The 24,211-nt window shown below is 42.8% G+C and overlaps 1 protein-coding gene across 1 annotated transcript in view; it reads right to left on the reverse strand.

Annotated features, from left to right (window-relative positions):
* The window catches only part of LOC124289734 (putative carbonic anhydrase-like protein 1), a 129,636-nt gene that overhangs the window by 66,955 nt on the left and 38,470 nt on the right, over positions 1–24,211 (reverse strand). Inside the window, exon 2 of the mRNA XM_046726379.1 lies at positions 11,051–11,098. Coding sequence (XP_046582335.1) covers positions 11,051–11,098 — 48 coding nt within the window. The remainder of the gene's footprint in view (positions 1–11,050; positions 11,099–24,211) is intronic.

Consider the following 24,211-nt stretch of genomic DNA (forward strand, 5'->3'; position numbering starts at 1 on the left):
TATATTGTATCAGGGGCTCCTTTCACGAAGCAACCTTTACTAAGGTCAATCTTAACTCCCATTCTTTAACATTGCACTAAGGTTACCTTCACTAAATTAACCTTAGGGCAATGTTAAAGAATGGGAGTTAAGGTTAACCTTAGTAAAGGTTGCTTCGTGAAAGGAGACCCAGGTCACTAGAAACGTGTCCAGGTAAATGCAGTAGACACCACCATTAAATAGAGCTTTAGAAGACATAATAACAGATGCATCAGCAATTGCAATGCGATGATGTACCCGATCCTCCCTCCAACAGCCTCCTTCTGATCGTGCCTAGCAACAGTAGGCTAGATTACGCGTTAAGGTTACATCCGCATTCAGAACGTTCTCCTGCACGACCGTGTGACTGATCTGTGACTCGTGGCACTATCTACATCCGACATGACACCTCCATTCCATTACTGCGTCCCCAAGGGCTGCTTGCCATCGCTGAATACAGCAAAGAGGATTACCACTGAGCTTTGGTCCGGCGTTCCCAGGCAGATAGCACGCGGGTCGGGAGTCAACTGGAATACTCAATTGCTTCATGAAACCCATAGAGAAAACCCCAGTGTTCATACTAAGAGTGCGCAGCTGATCCAGACTTTATAAAGACGTCGTCCTTGAAACGCGGGACGTGCCTGCCAACTCTCACGCATTTGGCTTGAGACTCACGCTTATATAACTCATGTCACGAGAGGCGTTGGGGTAGCCTAGTGGTTAAAGCGTTCGCTCGTCACTCACTCATTCATGTCACGCTCTCGTGACCAAAATGATAAATCTCACCCCAAAACTGGGTTCATATGAAAAATATAAATTCGTTAAAAATCATACAAATAGGTCTGAATACATCGTTTTCAGTTACTTTTCTGAGAAAGGCTTCAGTTGACTTAAAGGGGGCTTTTGGAAGCCCTGGTGCCCTTGGACCCGGCATCTCAAGCCTTTTTCTCTCTTGGCTTGAAGGTTTGGGGAAGAATTACTCGAAGGCAGAAGTAAAAGTGACGAGGAACTTTCTAAATCGTGTCGATCGAAAGTATTTAGTCCATAAATGACTGTTTGTAGCTTATCCCTATTTTCCGTTTGTTTGATTCTTAGTTTGATGTTTAACGTCGGACTCAGCAATCCCCAGTGTGACGGCGCTGTATATAGATCGCGTCCATGAGACACCAAAATAGAGTTCCTCTCGAAGTCCAAACTGTTAATCAAGTCAAGCCAATTCCAGAGCAGCACTTGACCAAATCAGATTGACACAGTCTGTGAGATCTGAACTTGACATACATGGACCTGATCCAAGACGAGGGTGGTTACGTGAGGTAAAATGAGGTTAAACGTCGCGTTCTGTTGTCCGCCATGCATAATATATATTGAACCTGTCTACCAGTGTATTGTGCGCCGGTCATGCCCGTGCATCTGAGGTTCATCAGAATAACTGGACCTTTCCTCCTTCAGACATGACATGCTATATAATGTTCGATGTTGCATATTGTGCATGGTGCTGACAAATTTAGAGTGAGTGAGTTTTACGCCGCACTCAGCAATATTACAGCTATATGGCGGCGGTCTGTAAATAATCGAGTCTGGACCAGAAAATCCAGTGATCAACAGCATGAGCATCGATCTGCGCAATTGGGAACCGATGACATGTGTCAACCAAGTCAGCGAGCCTGACCACCCGATCCCGTTAGTCGCCTCTTACGACAAGCATGGGTAGCTGAAGACCAATTCTAACCCGGGTCTTTACTGGTTGACAAATTTAGAAACCTAATTAGGGCGAATATGGGATTTGAGCGAGTGAATATGGTGTTACGCCGCTTGTAGCAATATTCCACTAACATCACGGAAGGGGACACCAAATGTACGATGTTGCATGGTGTTGACAAATTTAGAAACCTATTTAGGGTAAATCTGGGATTTGATTGAGGAATATGGTTTTACGCGCTTGTAGCAATATTCCAGCAGTATCACGTCGGGACACCAAAAAGAGGCTTCACACACTACCCCTCTGGGATTCAAACCCACGATCAGGTTTTGCCATGACCAACACACTTAACATGGCACAGCGAACTAGGTTCCATATACAGTCTGACCACCATCACTGTCACTGACAATAGCAATCCGTTCGGTAACCATAGCGCGAATACCAAACCTTTTGCAGATTATACAAGAATACACACTTAAACCAATGAAATCCAGCTGCATGGCGAGTGAGTGGGTGAGTTTTAAGCCGCTTGTATCAACATTCCAGCAATATCACGGAAATGGGATTCAAACAGTGAACCGATGTGGGGAATCGAACACACGTCTTCGGTGTGCCGAGCGAACGCTTTAACCACTAGGCCACCCCACCATCCCCAGCAGTATAGAATGCCCCATCGACTGATCTGCTGCAGCAAAAGCTGTTCATTTTAATGCAACGAACTTAACATAAAACGGCCCATAGGACTAATAAGACGGCCCCGCTCTTCCGAATCGCGAATCTTTCTGCCACTTGTATTTATTGAATTGATATGTTTTATACCTAAGTGTGTATTCTAACCATGCTTTAATACCTGCACATATAAAGGAAAAGTTTCGTGTTTGGAGAAAATCAATATGTTTCACTTCACCGCAATTCTATATTGCTGTACAAAATATCGATATCAACTTCACATGTCGGAAAAGGACGTGTACAATATTGTGACAGAAGCTGTTTTTCGCAATATGAAACTATATTTAATAAAAGGACTTTTAGATGGAGGACCTGTGTATAAACACGGCACAAGCAGAGACAAGTTAGTGTGAGCAGATATAAGCACAGCATAACCAGATATATACACGCTTAAGCAGATTTAAGCTAGGCATATACAAGGCATTAGCAGACGTAAGCAAACTCAAATAACCAGATACAAACATGCATAAGCAGATATATACAACCAGATATAAACATGCATAAGCAGATATATACAACCAGATATAAACATGCATAAGCAGATATATACAACCAGATATAAACATGCATAAGCAGATATATACAACCAGATATAAACATGCATAAGCAGATATATACAACCAGATATAAACATGCATAAGCAGATATATACAACCAGATATAAACATGCATAAGCAGATATATACAACCAGATATAAACATGCATATTCAGACATAAGCAAGGTATAACCAGATGCAAACATGCATAAGCAGATTTAAGCAAGGCATATACAGGGCATAAGCAGACGTAAGCAAGGCATAACAGATATTAACATGCATACTCAGATATAAGCAAAGCATAACCAAATGTTAGCACAATTTTATACAAGGAATATGCAGATATGAGCACGGCATATACAGGGATAAGCATATATAAGCACGGTATGCACAAGGAATAAGCAGATATACGCACGGCTTGTGCAAGGAATATGCAGATATAAGCACGACACGCACAAGGCATAAGCAGACGTAAGCAAGGTATAACCAGATATATACATATACATGCTGAGGCTGCTAGTGCTGACAAAGCTGCATTGATTCGTGGTAGAGAGGATTTGAAGTCTGTTTTGAAAGACTATGATGAAGAAGATATCTTTAACATCGATGAGACGGGTTTGTTTGACAAACTTGGTCCTAACCACACCCTCGCAAGTAAGAAGGTGCCCGGTACTAAGAAGTCTAAAGAAAGGGTTACCGTCGCTTTGTGTGTCAACGCAACTGGCTCAGAAAGTAAGTAACGCTACTGCAGTGTGGTGTATTGGACTTGTTTCACCAAACCGAACGTTTCACTATCGGAACATTTTGTATGAAAAATGGCACTGTTCGGATTAACGCGGCCTGACTACTCAAATATAAGCAAGGCATAACCTAATGCTGGCACGGCATATACAAGGCAAGCCAATATAAGAACGACATAAGGAAGGCATAAGCAGATGTGTGCAATGTAACGCTAGCCCATCTTATAGACATGCTGCCGAGACATGGAATCACTTTTATCACTATAAGTAATCGCCCTGTACACACATACTGAAGTGTTGTGATACGTCCGGCTATTACGACAAGTGCACAAAGAGCAAATGCTTGTTCCAACTCCAAGATGACTGTAAAACCGCGAAAAGCTTTTTCAATAAGGGAATAAACCTTGTTTATTTGCATTTTCTCACGTCCATTGACAGTTTTCGATTTTTTTACATGGCTTCTTTCCAAATCCACTCTTCTTGGGTCTTGACACTGGCAGTGAAAGCCTGGTAGAATATCCACATGCGACACCATTATTTAAACTGACATTTTGTTCAGATAGACAATCAGACAGACACAGTGACATACAGAGCCAGTACAATTCTTGATTACAGCTGATTTTAGACTTGCAAAATCATTCTAGACTTGAGCTGGACTCCTTTGTTAATCTTTTGTAATTTCTTCTATCTATCTATCTATCTATCTATTAGTTTTACGCAGCTTGTAGCAATATTCAAGCAATATCACGGCGGGGACGCCAGAAATGGGCTTCACACATTGTACCCATGGTGGGGAATTTTTCGGCGTGACGAGTGAACGCCTAAACCACCAACTCTAAAAAGGAGGAAAACAAAACCAACATGGAGAAAACCGGTTGTGCTAAACAAGAATCCAATTATATCCCACTGCCATCTATGACGTACTTCATAGACATGTCCATGACATGCTGTTTGGCATCAAATACCTTATACAGACCATGTAAAATGATCGTGTTTGCTGAGTCATCAACAATGAAACACTATCGATTACCGAAATAATTCAATCAGCCTTTCAATAACGCGCGAGATGAGATCCCGTTGTTAAGCGTGTTAGCACCTATAGTGATACCGTTAGTGAAATAAATATGTTTATTTTACCCTAAACTATCAAAATCCCCCGAAAAGGAAAACTGACGGATGGAGAGCCTAAGTGCACGTGAAAGGAAACAAAAGCACATTAATGTTGAAAGTTACGGTGAGATTGTTTCTTTCGTAAAGTGAACCGTTTCTAATTCCAGAGAATTAACGACCCAAAAACCTCAGCGCTTCCGCTACCGCCGGCAAAGTTGAGTGTAACAAAATCGCAATTTGGAACATTTTCAAGTTTGCCATTAATGGAAGACATGTTGTTGAAACGTTTATGTCTGCGGTTCAAGAATTAAACCCGAAATACTTTAAGAAATGACTTCGGGGGATAGAACTAAGAAAAGTCGTTTCCTGAAATTGTTTTATGTTTGTTGGGATTAATCATTGTACAGCTGCTTCAGCATCAAGACAAGCCTGGGCGTGGAATGGATACTGTACCTTTCAAGCAGCATCCGAATGATTCAGATGCAGAGTAATTGTGATTGATAGCTAACAGTTAAGGAAAAAGGTTTCCATAACAATTCACAGATGGATATGCCAAGCACGCGTTCGGGTTTTTCCGTGGATTTTCATTATGAATCATCGGTGGTAACCTGCATTGTGAATGACTCCATGTGCATTTTGATTGAACTTGCCTGTGAACATCCTCGACGATATAATCAAAATGAAACACTACTTCCTGGGTTTACTGATGGTGTGTATCGGTTGGTTTATCGGGTGGTATATCGGGGGATCTCGGTAGGGTATTTCTTGTGGGCTTATTCATGGGGTTATCAGTAGGTGTATCGGTTGGTATGTCATCCGGGTATATCGGATGTATCTCGGTTGGGTTTTTCTTGTGGTATTGCTGTTGGCTTACTGATGGGATATATCGGCGGGTTTATCGGTTGGTATGTAAGTTGGGTATATCGGGGGTTATCTCGGTAGGGTTTTTCTTGTGGTATTGTTGTTTGCTTACTGATTGGATGTATCGGTGGGTTTATCGGTTGGTATGTAAGCCTGGTATATCAGATGTATCTCAGATGGGGATATTGTTGTAGTATCGTTATGGGCTTATTGATAGGGTATATGAGTGGGTTTATCGGTTGGTATGTCAGCTGGTATGTTAGGGTATCTGAGATATCGTTGTGGTATCTGTGTGTGTTCGGTGAATACTTCTGGGGAATATACCGGTAAGTTAGGTGGATATGCGATATATCGGCGGGTACTTTGATGAGGTATGAGAAGCCCGGTGCGTATCTTGACTGGTTCTTACAGACTGTCGAGATGTCTCCAGGTAACTTTGAAAACCAGTCGCGTTGGAAGAATATACTGACGCAGAAAAGAAAGTGCACACATGGTGCTTTGGGATAATTGACATCCCACTCACAGCACTGTTAATGATATCTGTGATGTTTTGGTAACATGTAAACACTGTTTCTGACTTGTAAGTCACATACAAAACACTTTTCAAAATATTTATGTGTGTTTTTGAATGTAAATCATCTCCAAACACCAGGTGTATACTTTCTTTTGTATGTCAGTTCAGTTTAACTGTTTGTCTACAAAACGGACGTCTTGTTACAGGGATTAAATGCGAAGGGATCAGTCGGCAGGCGGTTTACAGAGAAAAGATCCCATATCACTACGCCAATGGTGCCCAATTACCATTTTGATAACGGAATAAGCCGAGAGTACCAGTAAGGCATACAGCCGTCTGTGAAGTAGTTCGACGAGAAACTACTTCGTTCCTTCGCGGGTTAAATCCTAAACAATTAATAGTGTTTACACATTGCGATTGGGTTACATTATACATTCTCATTCCCTTTTTGGGTGATGATGCTGGAATATTGCTAAACGCTGCGTAAAACCATACTCTCGGATCCCTTCACTCATTACACACCTATTGCCAGAGTGTGTTATACAATCTCCATTTTAAATAATAACTTTTAAGAAATGCCTCAAATAATTTGAAACAAGCAAACAATAAAACGCAGCAAACATTCATATTTGAAACAAATAACGAGTTTTACAAAGAAGCATCAAGTTTCAAGTTACATATGCATATATTCAGAATATACCAGGCGGGCATCATTTTGGATTGTTTTTCAATTATTTTTCCAATTCATAATGGAAACAGGAACTTCTCAGAGTCTGTGTAGGCGTAAAACTCCCACTAGCGTTCAGTGAATAAAACTGGACTTGAATCAGCCCGGACTCTCCAACAAACGCGATACTGAAGCTATTTTCGAACGCCACCGTCTGAGAATTTCTTCCAAAGATTATTTCAAAGGCCTACAAACATGTTTCTATTTTCAGAAGTCCTACAGAAGCCAGTCATGTTTTAAACTAGTTATACTCCTTTCATCCCCAGACGCTACTGGGCACTTCTTTGATACAAAGTTGTATGTACATCAATCAGGTTATTGTACACGGGGGAAGAAGGATCCCAGTTTGTAACGTCCGAGCAACTCCGAGAGTTTTCTTTCTCCCCGCGGCCATTATATAGAATACCAACACGGTTGTACAAATAAAGGAAGAAAAGTATTGTGTTTCGTTTTGGCCGGTCATTAGGTTTGTCTCGTGGGTGTGCAACAAACAAATTGTTGAGACTGTCATAACTGGTTATTCCTTTGCTAACTGTTTCGGTTGGAATGCGCCAAGTTTAGAAACCACGGGTATCGGGGGTTTGACTTTCCAAACTAGATACTTTCATCTGAATCACGTCACTTAATAAATTCTGTATTACATATTATCTTATTTAATATTTTGTTACGTAAAAGTATTATATTTCTGAAGATCAAAATGTTGCACTCGTTGTTTTCTAGTATTTCGTCATATTCAGCGAAATAGTGTGTGAAGTTGGTGAGGGGAGGTGAAATTACGTCGTGCTTGAGAATATTTCGCTCATATGACGACGTGCATGCGTGTGTATGTGTATGTGCGGCTGCTTGTACTAGCCCAGACTTAAGCTGGTTTCATAGTGCTAGCCCACTGAGATACCATGCCGCAGTGAAGCATGAATACCCCACCCAGACACATTATACGGACTCCGAGCCGACCAGTCCTTGTTGTACCCATTAATGCCAAGCGGCAGGCAGGGACCAACAAGTACCATATTTTAACGTCTTTTGGCTTGACTCGGTCAGGGATCGAACCCGCGACCTTCCGCTCTCCGGGCGGACGCTCTAACCACTACACCACGAAGGTGGTCGTGAAGTTGGTTATAGTGTGTTGTATTTGTAGTTCAGTTTACAGTGCCCTTAAATAAGTATTGTAGTATGACTGAGTAAATGAGAAACTGTTGTTCTACGAGTGAGTGAGTGAATGAGGAGGATGGGTTGCTGGGTGAGCGAGCAAGTGGTTGGTTGGTTTATTGTTTAACGTCGCACCCAGCAATATTCCAGCTTTACGGCGGCGGTCTGTAAATAACCGAGTCTGAACCAGACAATCCAGTGATCAACAGCATCAGCACCGATGACATGTGTCAACCAATTCAGCCAGCCTGGCCACCCGATCCCGTAAGCCGTCTCTTACGACAAGCATGGGTTACTGAAGATAAATTCTAGCCCGGATCTTCATGGGTGAATACAGAAAGGATATAGAAAGAAACATAGTTATATCCTTATCCTTTGTGTTAAAGGACAAAACGTTACAACAGGCATCAACTCAATTGTCTAAAATGTTGAATTTACAATCCTTTCATTACCGCGTTATTAACACCACGAAGGAAAACCCTATACCAGGGAAGATGGTGACGTAGTCATGAGCTGCACGTGCAAAACAAGTCCAAGTTTTAAAATGTGCTGCACGTGCCAATTCTTCAGATATAAATGTCAATGCATGTTTTGAGTGGAACAGGTGTGGATACAGTATCACAGAATCCGCTCGATAAGTACAGTTATATCTATTTAATGTGTTGAAATAATCGTATATCCCAAAGCGCAGAATTTAATGTAAATTGTGTAAAATTTCAAACCACAAAAAATCTCTGGTTCGAAAGGGCATATGAATACAAATTGGTAGTTTGTGCGTTGCCCGTTTTCCATTTCCGTTTACGATAAGCACGCCGTTATTCTTCGAAATCGGCGATGACAGTGATAGGCCCATACAGTATTAAATAAAACTTTGATAAAGTGCAAAAACAAATATAATCAATTGGGAAACATCTGCATTCGAAGGAGAAAATGTAGCGCCCTGAAATTAAATTCGGTCAGTGTTTCAGGGCGGGAACATTGGGTCGCGTCATGGCATGTGTCAGTGAGATATTTGTTTTCACAAGCGCCAGCAGATGGTTTTGAAACTTTTGAAATATTGTGGCAATTACCCTCCCAGTAACACCGCGATATTGAAGCACTGAGACAGGGTGCATCGACTGGCATTGATTGATGATATGGCGGAGGTTCCAGGCGGTCCACTTGATCTTGGCACTGAGGAGAACTGAAATATTGTGGATCACTCCTTAAACACTAATCGTTATTCATTGTATCGATGTGATAAACAGGACATTTGTCAAAACGTGAGATTAGCGATGATAGTTTACTCCACATATTACTCTTAGATGTTGAATAGTTTCCTCAACATATTACCCTAGGGCTTTGTGTATTTTCCTCTATATTACCCTAGGATTTTGTGTAGTTTCCTCTATATTACCCTAGGATTTTGTGTAGTTTCTTCTATAGTACCCTAGAATTTTGTTTAGGTTCCTCAATATTTAACTAGAATTTTGTGTAATTTGCTCTTTATATTACCCTAGGATTGTGTATGGAGTGAGTGAGTGAGTTTAGTTTTACGCTGCACTCAGCAATATTCCAGCTATATGGCGGCGGTCTGTAAATAATCGAGTCTGGACCAGACAATCCAGTGATCAACATCGTGAGCATCGATCTGCGCAATTGGGAACCGATGACATGTGTCAACCAAGTCAGCGAGCCTGACCACCCGATCCCATTAGTCGCCTCTTACGACAAGCATGGGTTACTGAAGATCAATATTCTAACCCGGATCTTCACGGGTAAGGATTGTGTATGGGTTGTTCGCATTTGAATTGGTCCAAGTATAATTAATCTTCAACACTTTATCCAAACATGTCGGGATATCTTCAGCCTACTTTTCATCTGCTATGTGAGGGCACGGGGGCCCAGCTATTTGTTATGCAGAGTTGTGTCCTGTGATCATGGGTTCGAATCCCGGTGCTCCCAGAATATGGTTCCAGTACACCAAACCCGAGATGATCGGTTCCACCAAAATTGGTAAATATCTAAATCCAGCACCGCTTCCAGGGTTCCTCCCTCACCACACCGACCGGCCATGACATTATAGTTCAAAGTGGTGTTACAGAAAGCTCACCAAATCTTCAAAATGCTCCCCAATGCAATCAGTGCTACTGGTCCCATATGGTACCACTACGATCTTTATCTTATATTTGTCACACTGTGAACAACCCGGGGATAGACGTAGTAGGTAACAATACCCATAAAACCCTCGTCTACTGCAACATAACAGATTTTATAGTGATTAATTGACCCAGAGTAAAGTGAACTCCAGTACCATCGAAATCTAATTCCGTAATTGTCTGGATTCCAGTTTTATCTCACGCCTGAAGACTCTGTCCAGTCCGCTTCTTGCTCTCGTGAGGGTAATATAAAAGCTACACCTCTAGCCCCGAGCTCTATATTGAATGACCTCACTTTGTGTCCACATACCGTTGGAGTTCGGTGGGAGTTTTCAGACTGAGCAAATCTCAGAATAAACGACGCGTTTGTCGCGAGTGGAGAGTCAATTTAGCACGGTCTACGGCTGATCTTCCCAAATGACTAATAATCTATGATCACTGACAGTGCCCATAAGCGAATCTGTTTACTCTGTAGTGGTTAGTGCCAAGAGGTTAATACCACAAGCAACCGGCGGGGCTTCCAAAGCCGTTTACCGTTACCCTGCCTAGACTCGAGCTGGCCTCCGAACCCGGGGATCATAAATCCTGTTATCTTAGACTGGCGCGGAATGGGAAAGTACAAATTTAAAGCTCCATGCAATCATTTTCTCATCGTCATGGGATTTGATATCACCGCGTTTGAATTTGATCAGTAAAATGAAACTCATAACATTTGTGATTTATCCTTCCCCACGACTTAGGGTTTATCGCATTCACACACCATCAACGTACATAGCCTCGAAACCACGCAAATTATTTACAAAATGGCGTCTAAGATCCTGCGCTCACCTGCTTGTCCAGTATACGTCCACCAGCGTGACCACAGGGCGTCCGAACCTGGTAAGATAAAGACAAGCCGTTTAGTAAAGCACTCAGAAAAGAAAAAAGACAAATTACTTCCAAACGGGAGAATGCTTGCCTCGGATCAAAGGTATAAGAACCCCATTAACAACGGGAAATGAAGATGACACACATTGGCTTCGAGAGTAGCAATCCCAGAGTTCGTCTGAAATGAACTTCCGGTCATCAGAAGACGCTCGCGTGCTTCTTTCATGCTTTTTCTGCAGTTGGCAGATTGATTATGATTGAATTTCTCGAAGAATATTCTGAATAAAGTTAAGAACTTTTCTGATGTTGAAACTTTTCATAATAGCATTTCTCCATGATGAAATGATGTTCGATTAAGGGTCTAAACTTCTGTATTATTGACTGTTCATGTGAAGATCAAGATCATGTCTGAGAAGACAAATAGCTTGTGTGTAGCCTTATGTTGCCATATCAGTGTGTATCAAATCTGGATTAATACCTATCTGGCATGCTGTCTTTGTGCTAACGTCGAATACTGCCTTTATATCTAAGGGGGAAAATGTCGGCGTGTCTCATTAGAAAAAAAACGATTTAGTGCTAGGAAAACTAAACACTGTTCTACCGATGTTAGATCTGACACAGTTTCTCACAAAATCAGATTATTTCATTGCACTTGTATAATAATATTGAGTATATTATCATTATTTTCATGTTAGGGTTATTACTCATATAATGAATGAGAGAGTATAGTTTTATGCCGCGTTCAGCAATATTCCAGCTATATCACGCTGGGGGCACCAAAACCAAAAATCCGCTTCGCACATTGTACCCATGTGAGGAAGTGAACCCGGGTCTTCGGCGTGACGAGTGAACGCATTATCAACTAGGCTACCCCACCTTCCAACCATGTTGAATTACAGACGTAGATAAACATTACTTACGTGTAGTAATTGTATTCGCTCAGTGTTATTGATATTACTTCACATTTCAGAGGAAGGCAATATTGAATTCATGACGCAGTTCTCCCCATACCGTTACCATTTGGATACATGTGCGTCTTTCTATTAACATCATCGAGTGTTAACATATCAAATGACATACATTATGAGAAGGTTCGATGGTGTTCTCACAGCAGATTATATTAACTGATATTTGAGGAAAGCGATAATGGAAGCAGGTCGTAGATGGCAGCGGCTGGTGAAACATTGTTGAAATAGCGGTGGAAATCTGGTGAAATCTAATAGAAGTGTTATGATGCTTTCAAGTCCTCTTGTGTTATAAGAGGAGAATCGATCCCACGATCAGTGGATATTATCTCGATTAAGGGACGCTATTCTGCATAGAAGATCTAGAAGTCCCCTGCCTGAAATGTGTGTGAAGGTGGTATTACGCCCTACGCCAGCCCACACGCACTCTCACCTAACAACCAACCACACCCTCACCTAACAACCAACCACAGCTTCACCTAACAACCAACCACACCCTCACCTAACAACCAACCACACCTTCACCTAACAACCAACCACACCTTCACCTAACAACCAACCACAGTCTCACCTAACAACCAACCACACCTTCACCTAACAACCAACCACACCCTCACATAACAACCAACCACACCCTCACCTAACAACCAACCACACCTTCACCTAACAAAAACCACACCCTTGCCTAACAACCAACCACACCTTTACCTAACCAACCACACCTTCACCTAACAACCAACCACACCCTCACCTAACAACCAACCACACCATCAACTTACACCCAGCCACACGCACACCGACATCTAACACCCAACCCGACCCACATCTTCTACCGAGCTCCACCCACACCTGCCGTTCAGCCACAGCCCCACCGACAACTAACTCGCTACCTCCGCGCACCCACCACCGTTCACACCTACCATTCCACCAACACACACATCTAACATCCAACTCCACCGACATCTGACATCCAGCCACACACAACCTACTACCCAGTCACACCCACACCTACCATTAAACCACACCCACACCGACATCTAACACCAGCCCACACCAACACCTAACCTCCGTCCACACCCACACTCACCTTTCACCTACACCAACATCTAACACCTAACTGGAATATTGCTGAGTCCGGCGTAAAACTAAACTCACTCACTCTAACACCTAACCCTACTCGACCACCTCCGTGGTGTAGTGGTTAGAGCGTCCGCCCGGAGAGCGGAAGGTAGCGTGTTCGATCCCCGACCGCGTCATACCAAAAGACGTTAAATATGGTACTTGTTGGTCCCTGCCTGGCGCTCGGCATTAATGGGTACAACAAGGACTGGTCGACTCGGAGTCAGTATAATGTGTCTGGGTGGGGTATTCATGCTTCACTGCGGCATGGTATCTCAGTGAGCTAGCACTATAAAACCAGCTTAAGTCTGGGCTAGTACCAGCAGCCGCACATACACATACACACGCATGCACGTCGTCATATGAGCGAAATATTCTCAAGCACGACGTTAAACCAAATTCCACCCACCCACCCACCTAACCCTACTCACGCCTATCACCATGCCACACCTACCCCCAGCCATACCCATAAAGACCACCACCCAGTCACATCCACACCCACCACCCAGCCACACTAACCATCCAGCCACACCCTCACCTATATTGTACACCCAACAAATCCACACCCATCCAGCTACACACCGCTCCAAATAGGAAACTACTGTTAATTAAACACCACAGAGTAAAACTTTTCATAAGTTATCACCACATGTAATCCTTCACTGACATGACAACAGATTCCGAAATTTAACCAACTTTAAATATACTGAGGAAAAAAATAAGGTATCACATGAAATCACAAGTGTTCCTTTATTTTGTTCCAGGTTTCTTCACTAGATGTGCGATACAACGCTTGTGAAGAAACCTAGGAAAAAAAGGAACGCTTGCGCTTTAATGTGATCCCTAATTTTTTTCCCTCAGTATACATCCTGTCATCTCATACCAGCATCCACCGTAATTGGCCAAACATTCCAACTTTTAAAGCACCGTCTCACAACACCAGCCTCCCTACACACAGTTATAGTTCCAGGAAAAGCATGACAAAAAACTGTAAAACTCCCAGCATGACGCTTGCTGTAAAGATGCGTTGGATAATGCATGAATTTCCTGCTATTAAACGCGTGTGTAACACGCAGCGAAAAGATGCAAACGTTTCTCAACACGTGGCCACATCATTCTTGGCACCAAGAGTAAGTCAGATACCCAGTGGACCTATTCCAGATGGCTGTTGCAGCGAGACTCTCGTAATCTTAAGTCCCGTCAACGTAAATATAAAAAAGTTCTCTATTTAATACAATATCACTCAAACAGTCGCTTCAGTCCGCAGTAACTTTATTTCCTTATTTCAAAGTATGTTACAAATTGCAAAAGACAGACAGGGGTGGGAGCGAGTTTGGGGGAGTGAGGGGGGGCATGGATGATAGATCTTCGGGGCAATCACATTTAGAGGACTGGGAGAAGCTGGGGCATCTCGGATACGTTGACAGATTGGCATTTTTCATTCAATCTTTAAAAAGCAAACATAACTTTTTGCATGGTGTTAAAGCATGTCTCCTTAAAATGGACATTTCAGACGGCCAGTAATCCTGGTTCTTGTCAGATCCTTTATTTAACAAGCTGTGTATGTTCTTCTACTAGAGATTGGCTCCCAGCTGTGCCCAGACGCTGTTGTTTTCGATGGGATTTTCTGCATGGAATACTGACTGACTTTTCCTTTTAAAGCACCATCAATGATGAGTACTTAATCCGAGCTCTGAGTCAGTAAGTGAGTTTAGTTTTACGCCTCTATCAGCAAAATTCCAGCAATTTCACGGCGGGGGACACCAGAAATGGCCTTCACAGATTGTACCAGTGTGGGGAATCGAACCCGGGTCTTCAGCGTGACGAGCGAGCGAACGCTTTAACCACTAGACTACCCCTCTTAGTCAGTGAGTGAGTGACTATGATTTAAATCGGCTTAGAATATATATTCAGCGTGCCAGGCTGATGTGGAAGGAAATCCAGGTGTGCAGGTGGGAGGCTTTTACACCTGTGATGGGGCCTGACCATGGTGCTGACATGCCTGGAAACATAAACAGCGCCATCTGGGGTTCGAACCATATGTGTGTGGCACACCAAGTCCGAGCCCGGACCCGAGTCCGATTCCTCACGATGGTACAAGGTGTGAAGTCTTTTTCCAATGAACCTGGCCGCGATGTTACTGAACTATTGGTTGTTTGTTCTTTATCGGGGGCAGTGGGGTAGCCTAGTGGGTAAAGCGTCAGCTCGTCACGCCGAAGACCCAGGTTCGATTCCCCACATGGGTACAATGTGTGAAGCCCATTTGTGGTGTCCCCCGCCGTCATATTGCTGGAATATTGCTAAAAGCGGCGTAAAACCAAACTCACTCCCTCACTTGTTGTTTATCACTGCACTTGACACTATTCCATCTACATTGCGGCGACCTGTAAAAGTTGGTACTCGAGTCTGGACCAGACAATCCAGTGATCAACATCATGAGCATCGATCTACGGAATTAGGATACGATGGAATGTGTCAACCCAGTCAGCGAACCTGTCACCCGATCCAGTCAGGCGCTTCTTACGACAAGCATGGGTTGCTGAAGACCAATTCCAACCCGATCTTCACGGGTCAAACCTCCATTGACTATGAAGACTCGGGGACACGAGCTGAGAGTTTCATTGCCACGACTGACTAAAACAATCACCAATAACATCACAGCTATGTGAAGATAGCGAACTCTCAGCAATACGTCGTGAAACTGATTTAATTTCGAGAGACGTACAATAAAACGCCAGCTTGCAATAAAATATTTAATAAAACACTAATATACCTCTAAGGCAGAAATTGAAAGAGGAAAAGCCGTGAAAAGGCGAATGGTAATTTTGCGTTACCCTGGTTTTAATTACACCATCTTGAAACAGATGTGATAAAACCACGACCACCAAAGAGCAAAACTCTCCAGAGAAATAAATATTATTTCCGGCGAATGGGTTTAATATCCGCCTTCTAGGCCCAGCAACAGACTCGACTTGAAAGACCAGGAAATTGTAGCACATGGGATGAACGAAGGACAAGGACAGTGGTCACTCAACCATCACCTGGTCATTGTTTTCCCACGCGGCAAAATACCACCGACAAAAACTAATCACTTAATTCCTCGGGAAAAGCTTCCATCTATCAGTCTTGACAATGATCAATTAAATGGATGCACTTTTTATTGTATGCTTTTAGCGGCGTTCATGTATGTTGTTTCTGGGATCGTCGATAAAATGCAGGACAGAGGTCTGAGTGTCGTTAACACGTGTCTGAAGATTACACTAAAGCTGCAATTGGTTTGGACATGTATCCTCAATGGTAGATACCACGTGACAAATGTTTTCAGCCAAACACAGGTGACATAGAACAGTCTGGACATGTGGAATTCATTACCATATATCCATGCCGTGCGTTAGTTTCGACAATTGTTTAGTCTCTGAACTAAAATAAAAATGACAGGAACTAGAAACTACACAATGGAAAGGAGCCGCCCAAAGATAAAAATTCAGAACCTGAGGAAAATCTAGAGTTGGCTTCATTTACAGTAGCATCACGGTAGCACCCGGGAAGATCCGGGATAGAACTGATCTTCAGCAACCCATGCTTGTCGTGAGAGGCGACTAACGGGATCGGGTATTCAGGCTCGCAGACTCAGTTGACATGTGTCGTCGTATCCCAAATGCGCTGATCGATGCTCATGCTGTTGATCACTGGATTGTCTGGTCCAGACACGATTATTTATAGACTCCGCCATATAGCTGGAATATTGCTGAGAGCGTTAAACAACAAACAAACAAACAAACAAACAAACATCAAACATTACGGTAGGGACTGTGTGGCCGGAATGGTTCGATACTGTAAGACAGGCTGACGATTAGTAGAACACTAATATCTAAATCAACATGTCTACAGCGGAGGTAATTCTGTTCGTTAAAGTACTTAATCCTATTCATCAGAATGAATTATGTCCGACTTGGGTGCAAAGGAAGTGATCGCCATGCAGACCGTATGGTCACTAGTGTTGGACTTCCGGCGACAATGTGTCGGCAACCTTCACCAGTCTTTTGATCCTGGCTGTAATACCGAAGACGCATCCCATTCAAGAAATATGGTTTGTGTAATCAGAGGTGACAGCGCCGGGCAGTCACATCGTCTAATGCAATAAGCTTGATAGTTTTAACTCGTAGAACACCTTAAATCCATATTTTGTCTTAGCTCTAATTATTAAAACTGAAGTCCAAATTTTGCCTTTAATCTAGGAACATAAAATAACACGCCCGTTCCTGAAGCTGTTCACGCCATACATTAGGTGGGTGAGTGAGTATAGTTTTACCCGCTTTGGCTATATTCCACAGCGGAGGATACCAGAAATGGGCTTCACACATTGTACCCATGTGAAATCGAACCCGGGTCTTCGGCGTGACGACCGAAAACTTTAACCACTAGGCTACCCTACCGTCCCTACATTAAGAGGGCTCTTCGGTTGCTGAAAACCCTGGAAAACAGCAAAGGAAATCGCGATTATACGGCAATAGCGACGTCCAAGGTTCCTGCTGAGACATAGATGCCACAAAAACCTATCCAGCTACGAATTGGACACGGCATAAATATTCTACGATCTTCTCCTGATCAGCACATGGAAGCTATCGAACAATGCCTCTGTACATACGTTCAGATCAGATTCAGGAATTAGGCCCAAGCCCGAACAGAATGGCATGGCGTGTGTGATTGATGCTGGAACCGCTGCCTGGCATGTGACAGTAATGAATGGGAGCTCGGGTCCGTACGTGGAGATTTGTTACATGGAATACAGTACGGCTCGTAGACAGGAGTTCAGTAGCCGGTTGGGAAACGTACAATGTCACGTTCTGTTTAAATGGACGTACACCCAGTCGTCTGGTGCCCATTCCTTGTTAGAATCCGGACGTTGTAATTAGTAGAAGCAAGACGTTTTCATTGTGTAATAAATGTGACCAATATCTGCTAGACTGAAATACATCATGAAATGGTGTCTTCACATTAACCAAGTTGTGAGAATTGCCAAGATACCTGATCCTTGTAGTCTTGAAGATATACGAAGCTATACGTCTCAAGTTATTATCGCTTTAATTCTTTGGTTATGGGATTGCAATTTGGACAAGCAAATACTGTCCAAGATCGTTTTGTCGAAGGTGAGTTTATTTTTACGCCACATGTAGCAATATTCCAGCAATATCTTTACTGGTGTCACCAGAAATGGGCTTCACGCATTGTGCCCTTGTGGGGAATCGAACCCGTGTTTTCGGTGAGACGAGTGACCTGCCCTACTGCTCCGTGTCGAAGTTGAAGGGATCTGTATGACTTCCTCGAGTAATTCGATGTTCGACTCAAACACAATATGATGAGTATAGAGGAATCAGGGACTCGATTTTCCCTTCGAGAAGAACGTAAGTTCGACAAATCAATGTTTCTAGGATTTAAAGCCGATCTATGTTGATCATGACGCCTATAAGTAAAATTTGGTTAGAATCTATCTAAATATGGTGTCACTGTTATTGTCCACCAGCAATCAAGCCCCATAGCGGTTCAACATGGGAGTGTCTGTGACATGGCAATCGTTATGGAAATTGTAAATACAAGCGACCAATCACAAGGCACGTTTGTGTTGAGTCCAGAATCAAGTCAACGATAACCGTCATGTGATAGTCACGTGAATGAAACTGCTTCCATCAGTTATTGCTGACAGAGCTGGTTTTATTGGACTTATTGGGGTCGAGAATAGACTAACATTTAATCCCAGGAATCATGTTTTTAAAATAGTGAGTGAGTGAGTGAGTTTAGTTTTACACCAAGTCAGCGAGCCTGACCACCCGATTCCGTTAGTCGCCTCTTTCGACAAGCATGGGTTGCTGAAGATCAATATTCTAACCCGGAACTTCACGGGTCGGCAACTGTATAGCTTCAGAACGACGATACTTCTATAAATATGCAACTATGATGGTATTCTACTTCACTTAGATCTGCGGCTTTAAGCAAAATTAATTACCACAATTTAGTGATGATAACCTAACTGTCAACAGTTACATTCTGTGTGATTGGAGGGTGCTACCGGGAGGGGGTGTGGTTGGAGGTGCTGCCGGGAGGGGGTGTGGTCGGAGGGTGCTACCGGGAGGGGTGTGTTGGAGGATGCTGCCGGGAGGGGGTGGTTGGAGGGTGCTGCCGGGAGGGGGTGTGGTTGGAGGTGCTGCCGGGAGGGGGGTGTGGCTGGAGGGTGCTACCGGGAGGGGTGTGGTTGGAGGGGTGCTACCGGGAGGGGGTGTGGTTGGAGGGTGCTGTCGGGAGGGGGTGTGGTTGGAGGGTGCTGCCGGGAGGGGTGTGGTTGGAGGATGCTACCGGGAGGGTGTGTGGTTGGAGGGTGCTACCGGGAGGGTGTGTGGCTGGAGGGTGCTACCGGGAGGGGGTGTGATTGTAGGGTGCTACCGGGAGGGGGTGTGGTTGGAGGGTGCTACCGGGAGAGGGTTTGCTTGGAGGGTGCTCCCGGGAGGGGGTGTGGTGGGAGGGTGCTACAGGACAATGTCATGCTCACCCACATCGCGAACACCCGGTGTCACGGGTATTGTCAGCGCTCCATTCAGATCAGTTTCACCCCCAGTTTTCTTTTTAAACGCCCAATGGAACCAATGTGGATGGTTAATCAAGACTGGTTTAATATGGTTTTGTTTAAATTATTTTTTACACCTGGAAATACCTTAGAAACCAGATCTTCTGAACAATTGTGAAAGTTCTCCAATGACTCACAAGTTTTGAGATATATCATTCCACTTTAAAAAGCTGAAAATTAATCTGCAAGGGTAGTCAAAGAATAGTTGTCTTTGAAAAAAGATTAATTTGTAGGCTGTTTAAATCACCAGCAATAAAACATCTGTTATTGTTAAGTCCTGGCCGAAAATAGTTTTGCTGTCATAGATTTAATGTCATCCTCTTGGTTGCGGTAGTTAATCATCGTCCCTTGATACTTGATATGGTACAAACCGACGCAGTATGTCAAAAATATGTAGTGAAGTTTGCTTATGGGAATCAGATATTCTATACTATTTTTTATGGTTGATACAACTGAACAGAAAATAAACTGGATTTTAGTTTGCTCGTAACAATGCAGCTGAGTAACGTTTTGCACTTTTTACATACATGTGGATAATAATATATTATATTAAAGCTTGTTTCTTGATGTGTTATTCTGTACATGCACACTTCCAAACACTGGCAAACACACAAAGAAAGAGGGTACGCGTGAGATGTCGAGTTTGTGCATAACTGTAAGTGATTGAGTGAGTTTGGTTTTACGCCGCTTTTAGCAATATTCCAGCAATATCACCAGAAATGGGCTTCACACATTGTACCCATGCTGGGAATCGGCGTGACGAGCGAACGCTTTAACCACTAGGCTACCCCACCGCCCGGCAGTTTGACGTTGGAAGAAAGCCCGAAGTTGTGTACGTAGTAGACGTTCACAACGCTGGTGTTGACGAACCGAGGAACACAATCAAGGGGAATGTTTTCAAGGCATTCAACAGATCAGACATACTTCTCGATATTAAGTACATTCAACATCTTTAGGTAAAGATGACTTGTCTGGTCCCTAGCAATTGTTGAGCAGTATTCCTGACAGTATTTGCAGCGCCTAAGACTGGACAACTCATGTACACCACCTTCACAGCACTTCAACATTAGAGAAGGCGTTCATTTAAGCTCAGATAATGGAGGCAATCGGATCTGAAACGGACAATTCAAATCCATACAACATTTCTATGAAGCTAACCTCTTTGAGTGGCATTTAAAGGTTTGGGAATTACAGTAAGAGCAAATTTTATGGACAACAACTTCTTTTACCAGCTACGAAATATAAGAAGTTATCCATAAACTTGACATTATCTCTATGAATATCTGAGGTCAAGTCAGTGGGAGGTCGAGTCAGATGAAATTTCTTATTGGCCGATCAATACTAAATTCTCAAAACGAGTGAATGAATTATACGGAGAAACATATCTGAATCCTGGATACTGAAAACCGATACAGTTGGGGAGTTCCGAATGCAAAAGTAAAAGCCTTATTTTTTTGTGGTTGATGTTTTCAGCCTGCTGTCGTTTCTGAGCGCCGTGGTATCTACACTTAAGGGATTGTATTTGAGTTCTGTTATAATGTACCCGTATTGAATGTCGAAATTTCCAATGACTGAAAGAAGAAAGCGAAATTGTTATGGAAAGTTGATACTTGATTGTATATAATACCCCACATGCTTCAGTTAGATTGGGCGGTCAATGCTCATTCAGACATCACAGAACCAGAACTGATAGGGGTGGTGTCTACATACCTTCACGCAAAGGTAGCGTACATATGTAAACAGTTCTATGATGTTAATGGACCTGCGAAGGTCCGGGTTACAATATTGATCTTCAGTAACCCATGCTTGTCGTAAGAGGCGACTAACGGGATCGGGTGGTCAGGCTCGCTGACTTGGTTGACACATGTCATCGGTCCCCAACTGCGCAGATCGATGCTCATGCTGTTGATCATTGGATTGTGTGGTCCAGACTCGATTATTTACAGACCGCCGCCATATAGCTGGAATATTGCTGAGTGCGGCGTAAAACTCACTCACTCACTATGAAGTTAATGAGACTGGAAGGAATATGAGGCCAAATTTCCTCGAAAAGTTCATAGAAAAAATCTTCAAAATATTATTCATTTAGATAATTTCGATTCCGCAATGTTTTCAAACTTTGGGATTTGGTATTTTCAATCTACTTTGACACTCAGTGACGATTAATCTGTAGTCGTTATAGCTGATCCATATTTATTAACTGACTTATCTCATCAAACGTGCTCAGTACACCATAATAAACTACTGTGGGGGTGTCGGGTTTCACCATTAATCACTTGAAGCATCAACGGGCAATCTAGACTGTGTATCTGATATGTAAATATATGATATCACTGTTTTCCTATTCGACTCGTACTGCCTGATGTAATGAGAAAGATGATGATGGTAATTTTCCATGAATGAAAAAGGATCGGTGGGAAAGAACACAAGCCTCGACTTCCTTCGTTATGGATTGGGCTTCCAGCCTTCTTTTTTTACTCACTCACTCACTTTTCTTTTGATACAAGGTTTTTACGATGTTTCAGTGGATGTACACGTTTGGTTTAATGACGCTTATGTTTTCAGAGACTAAGCGTCAGCCTAGAGACACAAGCGCACTAAATGAAGCAAGTCTAGAATTTCCTCAGTTAAGTATCTACACCTCAACGAGCTCCTTTTAAATATAAATTGCGTTCCTTGTATCGATTACCGTTAAATGTTTTCATAGACTAAGCGTCCGTCTAGTGACACAAGAGCGCTAAATGAAGCAAGTCTAGATTTTCCTCAGTTTCAGATCGCTACCCTTAAGGGCTCCTTTTAAATTTAAATTGCGTTCCTTGTATTGATTAGCGTTAAATGTGTTCAGAGACTCTGCGTCAGTCTAGCGACTCCGCAGTCATCTGAGATTTAAAATGGAGCCTTTGGAGCCACAGACCACCGGAAACTTGGATCCACGTCATATCTACAAGGGTACCACGTGACCGACAGTATTCTGAGGACTAGATAGCTATTAGGCCAGCTACAACGAAAACATCCCAGTCAAATCCTCAAGGACTCCTTTGAAGTTAGGCCTTGGAGGAAAATCGAAGGGTATCATCTGATCCTGCGATATAGCACTTCAGCGAGATGGTGACGACTGGGTGATTGCTTCTCAAAGTAACCAGCCATGTCTTTTGTCTGCCTCGGGGGTAACCCGATCTCACCCCGTGTGTAAACAGAAGAGGAATAATTAAATTGAGAGGGTAGTGTTAGATCAAAGTAAACCATGTGAGCTCTACTTCAACACGGAGGGGATTTTGTTTTGGTAGAGTCGTCGGACAAATATGTCATTTATGTTTAAAATTGTCTCCAAGGGACAGAGTTCCATAAGTAAATGGAGCCATTGGAGACGGTTAGTGCCTACCGGGCAGCATGTATCTAGGTTTTGTTGTGGCAAAGAGGTTCTGTGGAGGATTTGAAACACTTGACAGACCTGGATCTGACTTCAAATAAACATTCCAAACATATCATGGTTCTCATCGATTACCCTCTAGTCAGCGTAGGTTCTCAAGAATGTCTTTTTAAGTCTGTGCGTACAAGTAATCTTCAGTTGGTGCAAAGAGGTGCCGGTCCTTGACATTCTGGTAAGGAGGTGGGTTTTAAGAGGAACATATTCTCAAAGGAAATAGCGGAAGAATTAAAGAAAAATAATGACGAAGTGGACGTGTTTTTTTGTCCTGAAAGATGAATTGCTCAGTCATCCGCATCCCAATCAGTGATGAGTTAGGTTTTAACACCGCTTTGTAGCAATATTCCAGCAATAACATGACTGGGGACACCAAAAATATGCTTCACACATTGTACCTAAGAAGGGGAATCAAACACTAAAGGAGTGACCAGCGAACAGAATAAAATAGAATAAAATTATAGAGATTCAGAGACTTTTATCTGATGTCCATAGAAACAGACCGAAAAGATATTGTGTCAAAATAAACAGTAGGTAACCCATTACTACAAAGCGCGTATGGCTGAAACAATGTTGATGAAACGTTAAATTTGAACTGACACACGTAGTATTACGATCGATACACCGTCACGGAGACCCGCGAGGAAGACGTTTTCGGCTAAGGTCAACGTCAGTTACACATTGATCTGCCTTATGTTTAGCCCTTTGTCAATATATTTACTTTTTAGTCGGTAACGTTGGTTACACAAGGGTAACTGATTCGAACCCAATAGTTCAGGGTACGACAAGAAGACAAAGTCATCAATATCCCCGCAATGGCAAAATACTCTTCATGATTATGTCTACGAGTTATGATTATGTCAAATATTTAGGTGTGTATATAGAAAAGTGGAAGGAGAGTATTGAAAGGTTATTAAAGTTCTGCTCCAGAAAGGAGCATTATCACCAAGTTCAGTCTATGTCATATTTGTTGCCATGGAAACGCCAAAAATATT

Source organism: Haliotis rubra, unplaced genomic scaffold (genome assembly GCF_003918875.1).
Source record: "Haliotis rubra isolate DU_JTF1 unplaced genomic scaffold, ASM391887v1 Scf448, whole genome shotgun sequence".
In the NCBI taxonomy this organism is placed as follows: domain Eukaryota; kingdom Metazoa; phylum Mollusca; class Gastropoda; order Lepetellida; family Haliotidae; genus Haliotis; species Haliotis rubra.